The sequence below is a fragment of the Ictidomys tridecemlineatus genome, chromosome 6 (assembly GCF_052094955.1).
Source record: "Ictidomys tridecemlineatus isolate mIctTri1 chromosome 6, mIctTri1.hap1, whole genome shotgun sequence".
Lineage (NCBI taxonomy): Eukaryota > Metazoa > Chordata > Mammalia > Rodentia > Sciuridae > Ictidomys > Ictidomys tridecemlineatus.
In genome coordinates, this window is record NC_135482.1 from 23,877,474 (window position 1) to 23,890,175 (window position 12,702).

The following is a 12,702-nucleotide window of genomic DNA, read 5'->3' on the forward strand; positions in this document are numbered from 1 at the left end:
GTGCATACCCATCCCAGTGGCTCAGGAAGCTGAGGCAGGAGGATCACAAGTTCAAGGCCAGCCTGAGCAACTTAATGAAGACCTGTCTCAAAAAATAAAAAGACTAGGGATATAGCTCAAGGATGAAAAAGAAAAAGAAATTACATATATGTATGTATGTGTGTGTGTGTGTATACCTCACAATAGATATTTGTGTGCCAAGCACACTTTAAACTGAAAATTGTGCGTGACAAAAGATCTTACATTTCAAAAAGATTGTCAATCTCAACATTAATATCAGATATACTGATTCTTTTTTGTGTGCACAGGGCTGGGGATCAAACCCAAGGTCTTCCACATGCTAGGCAAGTGCTCTGCCGCTGAGCTACATCCCCCAGCCCCTTTTATTTTTTATTTTGAGGCAAGGTCTTCCAAGGTTGCTAAGGCTAGTCTCAGGCTTGCTTTGTCAAGTTTGCCTCAGGAGACTAGCTGGGATTCGAGGCTTGCCTCACTGCACCTAGTTAGTCTAGACTTTTGAGATACTGCTCCTGGAAGCAAGAAAACTCCATCTGCATACCTGGAAACTCCAGAATGCCTCATGCAGGTGGGGTTGGCTCTGCTAACCTGGAATGAGGCTACCTGGGGAACAGGAACTCACTTAGATGTTCTAAGTGGAAGGAAGGGAGCAGTGGCTGGTACTGGATTCCCTAGAGTTTCCTCTCCTGCTCTAATTGGCACTGTGCTTATTGATCCACTCACTCATTCCCCGTGCTCACATGCATTCATTCCCCACCTGAGTCCACAAAGGACTCGAGACTGCTTATGGGAACACCGAGAATTTTAAAGTTAAATAGAAGTACAATTAAAACGCCAAACAGACCAGTGTGATTCTACATCATGTATAACCAGAAGAATGAGAAGTTATACTCCATTTATGTACGATGTGTCAAAACGCATGCTACTGTTATATATAACTAATTAGAGCAAATTTTTAAAAACTAACATATGGGGGGGCTTTAAACAGATTATCCCTATTCTATTTTTTAATTACAAAAGTAATAAATGTACACAGTAGAAAATTTAGAAAATATAAACAAGATTTTAAAAGAGTATTCATGATTTCACCACCCAGAGAAAAATTGTTGACACCTTTAAATATATTTTTTTCATTTTTCTATATAAGAATTTAAATATTGAATATTTTATAAAAGTGTGATTCTAACCTCCATGTCATTTTCTAACCTGCTTTTTCTACTTAATAAAAATATACTGTGAACCTCATGCAAAGTTAATATATTTTCATCTAAAGCAGCATTTTAAATGAATAAAATTCCATTATAGGTATATATCATAATTTATTTAAGCAATCACCTCATTACTAGAAAAGATGTTGAAATCTATTGTTATATTTTGACCTAATAGTTGGAAAACTCAATTTCAGATAAATATGTCACTCTTTCAGACTCTTAGACCCCTGGCATGGATTAGGACCAATCATTCAGAAAGCGGGGGAAAAAATCCATAGAACAATAGTCTTGCTATCAAATCTTACTCTTCTCTTCTAAGCCCCAAAAGAATGACTGTTATTATTCTCTGTCTTCTATTTTATATAACTAGCTAGAGTTTTAGCTGGGCTGTTCCAACATTATTAATTATACCTCTTCCTTAACTCAGGAAATTCTCTAGTGAATGAACAATGATCCATCTTCCTGTGGCTTACTTGAACCAAAATGACATGCAGAATGTTAACATAGTGCTGGGTTTCAGGAGGAAGCCACCCTTGTGAATAAATAAACCCAGAACTCAACAGAACATTAACTCACTCTTTGAGGTGTATCCACAAGTCCTTCCAAGCATGCTAGGTAAAGTGTATGTCAGGATCCATCTTCAGTGATTATTCATGGGAGTTGGTTCTCACTGCTTCTCATTTCCTGTGGTGGAACAGCTGTTGGCCAGCTGAGCGTGGCCACAGGCACACCATGGGAGCCTTCTACTCCAGTCACTTTTTTTTTTTTTTTTTTTTTAGCAAAAGTCACTTTCATGAGACTTTCACTATTTGTTTTTACTTTTGATTTAATTTAGAATGTCCATGTGGGGGGCGGTATGGGGGGATTGAACCCAGGGCCTTGTCATTATGAGGCAAGCATTGTACCAACTGAGCTATGTCCCCAGGCCCTAATTTAGAATGTGTATTACATACACTTAACATTTCCCTGTACAGCTGGCACTAGGAGATCATTGCTGGCAGTCCAGCCTCTATTCTTATGCCTTCTGCATAGTAATGTCCATTTACTTTGGAATACCTTCACTCCCACCCTTCTTACAGATTTTATGTGACAGACACCATGGCCATCTCCTGGTCAGAACTTAATGTTCCTCCTCCTTGACACAGTGATAGGCTCAAAGGTAGGTTCAAGACTTAAGCTAATCCAATAGAGGTCCTTTGATAAGAATTTTGGGACACAGATGCCTTACTTTTCTGTTTGATATCGATGAGGAAGCATGCCCTCCACTTCAGGAGCTACTGACAGGCATCTTTAACAATAAGGAGAGCCAGCCTTAGGATGAAGAGAGTGCAGATGAGAAGACACTACAATCTTTATTTTGCGGATCAAACCCTTACTAAAGTCCATTCTCCATTTGTCCTTTTAAAGTAAGTAATCCAAGAAATGTTTTGTTCCAAGTCAGTTTGGGAAAGGTTTACTAACACAGCTGAAAGATAGCTCACCTAAATGATCCTACTTGTGAAGAAACTGTAGCAGACTCCCAGTTCTTCTTTTGATGATTTTCTTCTTGTTTATAGATTCCTTTTCCTCTGTAATGCAAACATTTCTGCCTCTTAAGCCCATTTGGCTGCTTCTTATCCCTCCCTTCCTGTACCTTTCTTCTTTTCTACAGGTCCCAAGCATTTAGCCTTTTTTTCTTTTCGAAGTCACCATCTCTCTTTTCATTCCTGGGAGAACTGTTTCCAGAAATGACAAGTAAATAGGACTCCATCCCCCAGCTTCCTTTTCCTCTCCTTTCCTGGAAGGCAAGCGCGAAGGACCAGACTTCTGCAGTTTGTTGCTAACCACTGTGAGGAACAACAACCAAAGGGCAAACATGGGCTGGGGCTGGGGCTCAGTGGTACAGCACTCATCTAGCAGGTGTGAGGCACTGGGTTCAATCCTCAGCACCGAGGAGAAAAAGAGAGAGAGAGAGAGAGAGAGAGAGAGAGAGAGAGAGAGAGAGAATGAAAGAGAGAGAGAAAGATGTTGTATCCATCTACAACTAAAAAAATATTTTTTTAAAAAATGGGGTTAGCTTGGGTCGAGAGATGGCTTACTGTTATTGTCTTTGGGCTGTAGGACCTAGGTCCTGGGTGGTTCCAACCTTTGATGTTGGATTATTGGCCTAAACTGCTAAAAGCCCAGGAAAATTCAAGCTGGCCTCTTGGCTAGGTCTGGGAGCCTTCTGAATTACAACCTAAATGTGCTTCCATTTTTGTGGCAAGTACATATCCCTAGGTCTCCTTAAAGAAGGAAAGTACTTCCTATCCAGTCTCCAGAAATCATTTCCGTGGGCTTCAAGTCACTCCGCACCGCCCTGTAGAGGCATACCTCATCTTCCTTCTCAGGATGCTGTCTGACTCCAGTCTCTGGAAATAAACATTTACTGCATACTCCTCAGCACTGTCCCTTCTTTATGTAAGAGTGCCTCGGTTTCCTTTGTAGAGCCGCCTCTTTCCCCTCAGTCATGTGGCTTAGGTGGAAATGATCTTCCTTTCATAGGTGGGCTCTGACGAACTTCAACCCACAAGCTGACCATAGCCGTGGGTTCAGGATAGGCACGTGGCCCCATTGAGGACAAAGAGACACGAGGAAATACTTGCTAACATCTGTCTGGATTTCAGTATGGCTAGTGTCACCTCCTGCAACTTCCTGGATGCTGTCTTGGCTTTAGCCCCCTTCTCTACTTGTCCAAATTTTTGTTCTGTGCAGTGTGCTTTTTAGTGATTTCTCAAGACAGCTTTCATTCTACCTAAAGTTTGGATCCTTTACCTCTTGATCTAAATCAGGGATAGAAACAGTTTTTATCTTATAGGCCAACTCCAATCAATAGAGAGTAGATCTTTGGAGACCTGTGCTAAGAAAGATTCTGAGCTTTCCTGTCTTGGCAAGAATGTATGCAGTGATCACTTTGTAATGTCTGCCATGAGCAGAGGCTAGAGAGTGAGTGGGTGCCTTATGTTTTTAGAGTTAGTCAAGGTCCGTGCCTCATTCCTCTGCCAGTCATATAGTCTGCTTGCAGCTCCTGGCTGAATGTCTTTTCTGCTTCATAACTTCTGTGGGTGCACCCAATAAGTTTCTCCCCTTTCTAAGGAGCACATTGGGTTCACAGTCCTGTTGCAGATCTGAAATGACTGATATAATGACTGATGTACCCTAGATAAAGGACTTGCTCAGTGCCCTTCCTGGCTTACAATGTTTGTTCCTCCCATCTGCTCAAGTTTCTGGTGACTCAACAGGAACCAGTGAAGCTCCCCCAGCTATAATGGTTATCCTCCAGCTATAATGGTCATTAAGGATCATGAATTTACAATCTAAAAATAGGTTAAATATGAATAGACACAGTTTTCATCAAAAGAATAGGTGAGCTGTTGATTACACACCAATTCTTATCCATGACTAACAAATTTCACCCTTTTTATAGACATGACTGAACCTGGCCTTATTCGTGATCCTTTCCTTAAATCCAAAGCAAAGCCTGTGTAACAAACTAAGAATTCTGATTCCTGAGTGAAATCAATGTATATTGTTTGAATGCCACCAATGTTTTAGAGTACGCTCCCTGATTTTAATAGGAAAGATTTACTTTCTGTGATCATAAACCATTTGTTGGATGGGTGCTATGGTTTCCAGACTTCTTATTTTGGAAACTTATTCCCTAAATTCATATGTTGATGGTACTTAGAAGTGATGGCTTGAGAGGTCATTAGGATTAGATCAGGTCATCAGAGTGGGGCCCCCATCATGGGACTGGTAGTTTTACAAGGCAGAGAAGGGGCTCTCGGCTTCCTGATTGCCCCATCCTGAGCTGCTGTCCTCTGCCAAGGTTTTGTGCTGCCCACCTCAGGCGCAAGGCAATGGCTGCCTATGGACTAAGACCTCTGACACCTGCCTGACTATAAACAAACATCCAGAAACATCAGAAGGCAAGAAGGAGACCTAAAAGAAACAAATGAACACCAAGCAACCCTTCCATTTTCCAGACCAGATTCCTAAGGAGAAAAACAGTTCCTTCCAAATCCACCCTCATTGACTCCAACTTGTCAATTTTTTCATCACCATGAGAGAGGCAGATTAAGGCCTCACGATTTCATGCCAAGACTTCTAGGCCCTCTAATGCACCTGACTCTAAGTTGCCTGGAGAGCATCTCTCAGATGAATTTTTCTTTTTTTAGAGCTTTTTTTGTAACTTTACTTTATTTGTTGATTATTATTATTATTATTATTATTTAGTTATAGATGGACACAATACCTTTACTTATTTGTTTATTTTTTTATGTGGTGCTGGGGATTGAACCCAGTCCCTCACACATGCTGGGAAAGCACTTTACCACTGAGCCCCAGCCCTAGCCCTTATTATTGTTTTTTTTTTTTTTTTATGTGGTGCTGAGGATCAAACCCAGTGCCCCACATGTGCTAGGCAAGTGCTCTACCACTGAGCCACAGCCACAGCCCTCAGAAGAATCTTTCTAAAACAGCACTTCAATCATGTGATTTCCTGGCTTAGCAACTACTGGTGGCCCCCATATTACCTGTAGAATAAAATCTAAGTTCCTTTGTCCTTGCAATTAAAATCATCTATAATCTGACCTCCAATCAAGCATATTTTCTATTAGTTTCAAAAAAAGAAGAGGAGAAGAAGGAAGAGGTGGAGGAAGAGGAGGAGGAGGAGAGGGAGGACATGAGCTAACACACACTTGCTCACCCTCCACCTTGTGATGCTTACTGTAGGGAGGTCCTCACTGGATGCCAAGCAGATGCCAGTACCATGCTTTTGGACTGCCCCTCTCCGGAACTTGGAGCCAAATAAACTGCTGTTCTTTATCAATTAGTCAGTCTCAGGTATTTTATCATAGCAACAGAAAATAGAAGATGACAGTGGGTATCCAATGAAGTATGTAATCAGTGCCCACATTTAGTTATGTCCCAGCTGAAATTCTGTTCCAGGTTCTTACCTGTGGTTGGAATTGTGATAAGGGATCAGTGCACTATTTGCAGGGGGATTTGTAGTTGTGAGCCCCTCCCCTCAGCTTAGAAGTGAAAGGGGCCCCATACTCTTCTATGAAGACTGGAGATCCCTTCCAAGATCACCTCCTTATCTCAAGATCTGAAAGTAATCACATTAGAAGAATGCCTTTGACCACACAATACCAGAGGTATTAGGACCTCAGACACGGTGTTTCCAGGGGACCATCATTCAGGCTACCATAGACCTGTATCCACAGGGAAACTTATGCTGCAGAAAAGGATCTCTCAGAAGAAACCAGCTGAGTGTTATTATATTTCCTGGTCCCACACTGTAACTGTGGAAACGCGATAAAACCGTATGAAGTCCACACGGTGAACCAGGAAAGCCTGAGAACCTAAGTCAGGGTTCTCCATGTCTTTGTCACCCAAGAACCACTTCCCCCTCTTGATACGATTATGGCTTCATCTCTCAGCCCTGCTACTTACTAGCTGTGTGAGCCAGGAAGTTCCTTAAACTCTGGGTCTTGGTCTTCTTAACTAAAATGTAAGTGGTAACTAAATCTCCAGTGTATGGATGTTGTGGAAGTTGACAGAGTCAATGCACATTAAGCACTATAAACACCGGTGGCCACAGTTTACACATAAGCTGTCATTATTATCACCCCGGTTTTCCCCTGCAGAAACCAATCTTCCCTCCTTTTAGGCTGTGCATTTCAGTTAGAGCTGACTCTACCCAGCCTCTGTTTGAGTGTGACATCCCTCCCAAGTCTCCCTGTGTCGGACTTTTCTGGCTCTGTCTTTCCAGAAATAGAAATTCTTGGCTTAGATGGCAAGCAGGTCTAGCATAACAATCAACCCACTCCTGATTAACTGCCCCTATTTAGAAAGTAAAAACTTTTAATTTTATAACCTTAAGTGATCCATATTACAAAAGAAAATAATCCCATAATGTATAAATTCAAATTGGGTAAGGGGGTGCATGTTTGTAATCCCAGCAACTCAGGAGCCTGAGGCATGAGAATCACTGGTTCAAAAGCAGTCTGGGCAATTTAGCAGGACCTTGCTCAAAAATAAAAATAGAAAAGGGCTGTGGATGTAGTTCAGTGGTAAAACATTCCTGGGTACAGAACACACACACATACACACACATAAATTCAAATATATATATAAATTCAATATTATTTTGCAAAAGCCTTTCTGTTCTTCCCTGACAGTGAAAGAGGCAAGGTATTTCCCATCCCACTTCCTCTGCCCTGCTAAATCCTATTTCTTTACAGCTTCCAGAATGCTGTTAAATCTCCAGTCAGGTGTCTCTCTCTCTCTCCCTCTCTCTCTCTCTCTCTCTCTGTCCATAAGGATTTATTCCCTTCTTATACCTGTTTTATTCTTTTTCAGTCATGCTGTTGAGATTCCAGGAGAGAGAAGGGATGAAAGCCTGTGTTCAACCCACTTAAACCATCAAGTCTTCCGGGAAGCAAAGAAGCTTTGTTGGGAGACGGACAGGCAGCATCGCCCCCGGTCGCCTATCTTTTCCAAGTCCCTGAACCATAGCAACTTAGGCAGAAATTAAATCCGTGAATCTTAATAACTATTTTTGAAGAAATGTGAGCACTCAGAAACCTAATGCGCTTCAGGGCAAAATATCTTCGTTCCAAAAGAAATAATAAATTCCATCCTAGGAACAAATCCCTGTGCTTTGCTCCATAAGAGCAGCCACGGCTCTGCGGCCTGCAGTTGCACAAGTGTAACCAATCTGCTGTGGCTCCTGTGTGCCCTTAGACCTGCATCCCTGCTGCAAGGATCCGTCCTTGGGGCCCCCAAACAGATACCAGCTCTTTGTTGGGATTGATGGCATGTTCTGGGGGGCTGCTGGGTTTGTGTGTGTGTGTAATTTTTTTTTTTTAAACCACTGTCTTTCTTTGCTGTCTTTGGTGTGGGAGGCTGAGGAGTCACAGCTAAACAGTCATCTGCCCTGGCCCAGTTATCTCCCTTGTTATCAGCTGCCACCATGACTACCGAACAAAAACAGGGAGAAATGAGGATGTAATTCAGCCATCTGAAAATAGCTTTCAGGAAGTGCCAGTTGCTGACTTGTTTACCTTGAAACGATCCATCTTGACATCACGGGGGTCAGGACGAGCTGCCCTTTCAGATAATTTTCTATAAATTTCCCCAGATATAGCCCCTGAACACCTCTTACTTCACTTTTCCACACCCCAACAACTCACGTAATAAAGGACGACGCCGGGAAAGGTCCAGGTCCTGTGGAAACTGAAGCATGGATTGGGGAAGTGGGCTTCTTCTGTAGGACAGAACACAAAATGATGAATGTAGAATTGAGTGTGAAACTGAATGTTCACACTTCAATGAAAAAATAAATTAGAGCAAATTATAAAATTTAAGAAGCTGACAAATACTACACAAATCCAGAAAAACGGTATCTTAATCATTTGATCACTTGACACATTTCTAATACTTCTCTCTGCTTCGCAGCCGCATACCTCTTCACATGTCTTCATATGAGACCATTTTGTAACGTTGTCTAGAGAAAGATAATCCAGTCTTTCTGTAGCATGGGTGAATATTTTTTAATTGATAAATTAGAAAAGGTTTTTTAGCCTCATGCCTGGCTATCAAATCATGTAAATTTTTAAAATTGTTGTCAAATTTAGGAAACTTTACATCAAGTTTCTTTCACATATAAGCTATAAGATTTCATGTGCATCTCAAGTACCCCCCCCCACACACACATACACAGGGACTAATCTTTTCTTTCTTTCTTTTTTAAAATATTTTTTAGTTATAGATGGACACAATACCTTTGTTTTATTCATTTATTTTTATGTGGTGCTGAGGATTGAACCCAGGGCCCCACATGTGCTAGGCAAGTGTTCTGCCTCTGAGCTACAATCCCAGCCCTTTTCTTTCTTTTCTCTTTTTTTTTTTTGAATGCTGGGCATGGAACTTCCAGTAAGCACTCTACCACTGAGCTATATCCCTACCTATATCCCTGCTACTAATCTTAAATACTCTTTGAATTCATGACCTTCAGTTTATAACTGGTAACCTCATTGTTCTGATTGATTATGATGTCAGTATTTCAATAAGATGAAGAAGAAATACACTTCCAAACAATATGAAAGCCCATTCTTTACTTCGATTGGAGAATCTTGTCTTCCTCTTAATGAATTACTGCTTTGGATATAATTTGGAAAAAAAGCAAATCTTTTTTTTTTCTTTGCCTTAGATTTGCTTCTCAATGTCAGAATAATTTATGTAGTTTATTTGTTTTTGTTTTTGCTTTTTGCTTGATCATGACCCTTCTTCTCTTTCTACCCTCAGCTCTATTCCATACCAAGGGGACCTCTCAATGCATGGATTTGGATACCCTTAGTCATGCACAACATTCAGCAATCAGCCACGCTCTGGCCACATTTGGATCTGGGGGCGGTCACCCCTATAGCATGGTCTACTCTTAGAAGACAACTTAGGGGAGGGATCCATGGAAATCCAAGAAGCAGGCTTAGGGTCATATGAGCAGGGAATTCTGAGATCCTAGGTGCTCAAAGTATGGGTAAGAACTGGGAGTAGGGAGTGTACATTCTGGGTGGGCACATGCCCCCCTGTGAACTTCTCATCCTGAATGGAAGGGTTTAGCAGGAGGAAAGCCAGGGTGCAGCCTGTGTAAGTGTGGGAACAGGGCAGGATCCTGTTGCCCAGGTCCCAGGATGGTGTTGACACCCAGTGCAATCTCCTGCAGTCTGCTCTCCAAAATGAAGCTAGCCTGGGCTACTCTGATGCTACCTGAAGTGCGGGGATGTATGGTGCAAATTTTACTAGGACCTGAGGTTGGGTTGAAAACATTGCTAGGGCCTTCCCAGGACCTTGGTTGGGTTTTAAAGGCTAAGCATGTGTGGCTTGAGAGTCTGGCTCTCAAGGAAGTAGTATTCATCTGGCAATCTGTCATCTCAAATGAGCACTAGTTGGACGTCAGATTTAAATTTTTGTCCAAATTCAGAAACCAAGTGTTAAGGAAATCCCTGTACTGTTCCCAAGCCTGTATTTTCAGGACCATTCTCCTCTCTTTGCCTTCACTCTGTTCTGTTTTGCAGGAAGCCAGTGCCCACCTGCCTAAGAATGTGGGGACAAGAGAGAAGCCTCTCTGCCTCAGGCCTCTTCTCCGTGGCTAGCTCTCGTGGACAGACCTCTGTGCTTATGGTTCCAGCTTTCTTGCTTGGGTGATTCTGGTCCTGGGTTCCAATAACCACTACTTCCTCCTTTGTCCTTGCAGCAAGGGGTGTGGATAGCAGGCTGTACTCTCCTCTGAGTTACTCCATGATGCATAGAATAGTAGTTTTTAGACTATGCCTCACCTGGAGTTCCTCCACTTTGTAAAGCAGTGGTTGGCTGTAAGCTACTGCTTTTTGTGTACAGTGTGAAGGTGGAATGACTACACCTTGCTTCTACGAGTAAACAACCACCATCTTCCCAGCACAACCATAGGCACAGGTCTATAAATAACTTTTTTGTGTCAATTTATCAAACTAAATCAGGAGTACCTGGATATGTGGACATCCCAAATCATATCAGAAACACCAGACACAGGAGCTTATCAACCTCTCCAGCTACAACCCCTCATCTAAGACTCATAAAAGGAGAAGCCCCCACAAGACTAGACACAGTAGCACCCTGACCCCATCACCTGGTCACTTGCACAAGCCTTGCCCAGGAAAATCAGCAACAAACTTCTAATTCTATAGCTCTTGGCTTCAGCACAGTGTGGCTTTCCTGCCCGTGACAACATCACATGGCTCACCCCAAGATGACACTTCCAGCTGACACCTAAAACTTCTGTCTGTCTGGACCCTCGGTCTTGACAACTCTGTGGAACTTGTTCATTGCAATTCTTACCTGACTATCCATAGCGGCTCTTTGGCTCTTTCCATTCACATCTGCTCTCCGTCTGTGGTCTTGGCACACATCCTATAACCCTGTGGCCACCTTAACTCTTTCTTAGTCTTTCTGTGACCAGTATATATCATAGTGTGAAGTATGATGTGTGACTTGAGTATTATTATAGATATAAAAAATTAAGATTGGAATGTAATAAAAGAATCGATGAATACCTGGCTTCTAGAATCGAGTGGCCCACATGCATTTGGTGAATTGCAACTACTGATGGTGGTGTAGCTTGTGGAAAGATAAATGTGTGGGTCTAAGTTAATGTCATAGCTTGCTCACAACAGAGGGAAATGTCTTTCTACCCTCACACACTCAAGGAGCATTTGGCAAAGTTTTCAGACAATTTTGGTTGTTAAAACTGAAGCAGGAGGGGGCTGAGGTTGTGGCTCAGGGTGGAGTGCTTGCCACGCAGGTGTGAGGCTCTGGGTTTGATCCTCAGCACCACATAAAAATAAATAAACAAAATAAAGATATTGTGTCCATTTACAACTGAAAAAAAAGAGTTAAAAAAAAAAACGGAGCAGGAGGATGATGTTGGCGTCTAGTAGGCAAAGGCCAGGGACCAAGCCTAAATTATATGCTATGATACAAAGGACAATCCTCTGCAGCAAAGAATTATCCCACCCAAACTGCCAAGAATACCCTGTGAGAACCCCTGCTGTAGCCTGAAGGCAGCAGTGGCACCTTCGGCTGTTAATTTCAGGTTGGCCTCGTTGCTGCTGTGGGTACTTAGATCTTTCATTATGTGCAACCAATTCCCTGAATTAAATTCTCTCTGTTTAAATGCTTAGAATTTTGTTTACCCTGATCTGAACATTACACACTGTACACATGTATGAAAACATAGTACCCCATAAATATGTTCGATTTTTATATATCAGTTAAAAATAAAAGTAAACACTTGGGCTGGGGAGGTGGCTCAAGCGGTAATGAGCTTGCCTGGCATGTGCGGGGCGCTGGGTTCGATCCTCAGCACCACATAAAATAAAGATGTTGTGTCCACCGAAAAATAAATATTAAAAAATTCTCTCTAAAAGTAAATTAAAAAATAAAAGTAAACACTTAAAGTGGCTTTTGTTCTCCTGGTTAGACTAATTAATGCCTCCAAAAGTGTCAGCATATTTTTTTTTTATTCTGTCATCCTATCAAAATCAGCCAAGGATAATTAGTATACACACACACACACACACACACACACACACACACACACACCCCTTGTAGATTTTGGAAATTTTCACCATGGCCACTCCCCATCCCACTGATTTCAGTCCAGAACACTACAGTATTCATCAAGAACTTTTAAATTAACAGGCCATTATTTTATAATGAGTCTCCTCAGGGTTATAAAATGTGCAGAAGAAAATGTATAACATTCTTTTATTAAATAAAAATAGAGCATTCAATATAATCCAATCCCCACCCTTTAGGTGCATTACTATTATAAAGTGCATTTGGCTAATTTAATATCACTATAAATATAAAATGCAGATTAAAGCTGATTAAAGTAGATCTTTGGGGATTCTTC

At 41.7% G+C, this 12,702-nt stretch overlaps 1 protein-coding gene across 1 annotated transcript in view; it reads left to right on the forward strand.

Annotated features, from left to right (window-relative positions):
- Ndufa12 (NADH:ubiquinone oxidoreductase subunit A12) overlaps window positions 1–12,249 on the forward strand; it is a 58,919-nt gene extending 46,670 nt beyond the window's left edge. Inside the window, exon 4 of the mRNA XM_078052990.1 lies at window positions 7,611–12,249. Within this exon, the coding sequence (XP_077909116.1) occupies window positions 7,611–7,785 (175 nt within the window). The 3' untranslated portion in view covers window positions 7,786–12,249. The remainder of the gene's footprint in view (window positions 1–7,610) is intronic.
- Window positions 12,250–12,702: the final 453 nt, after the last annotated feature.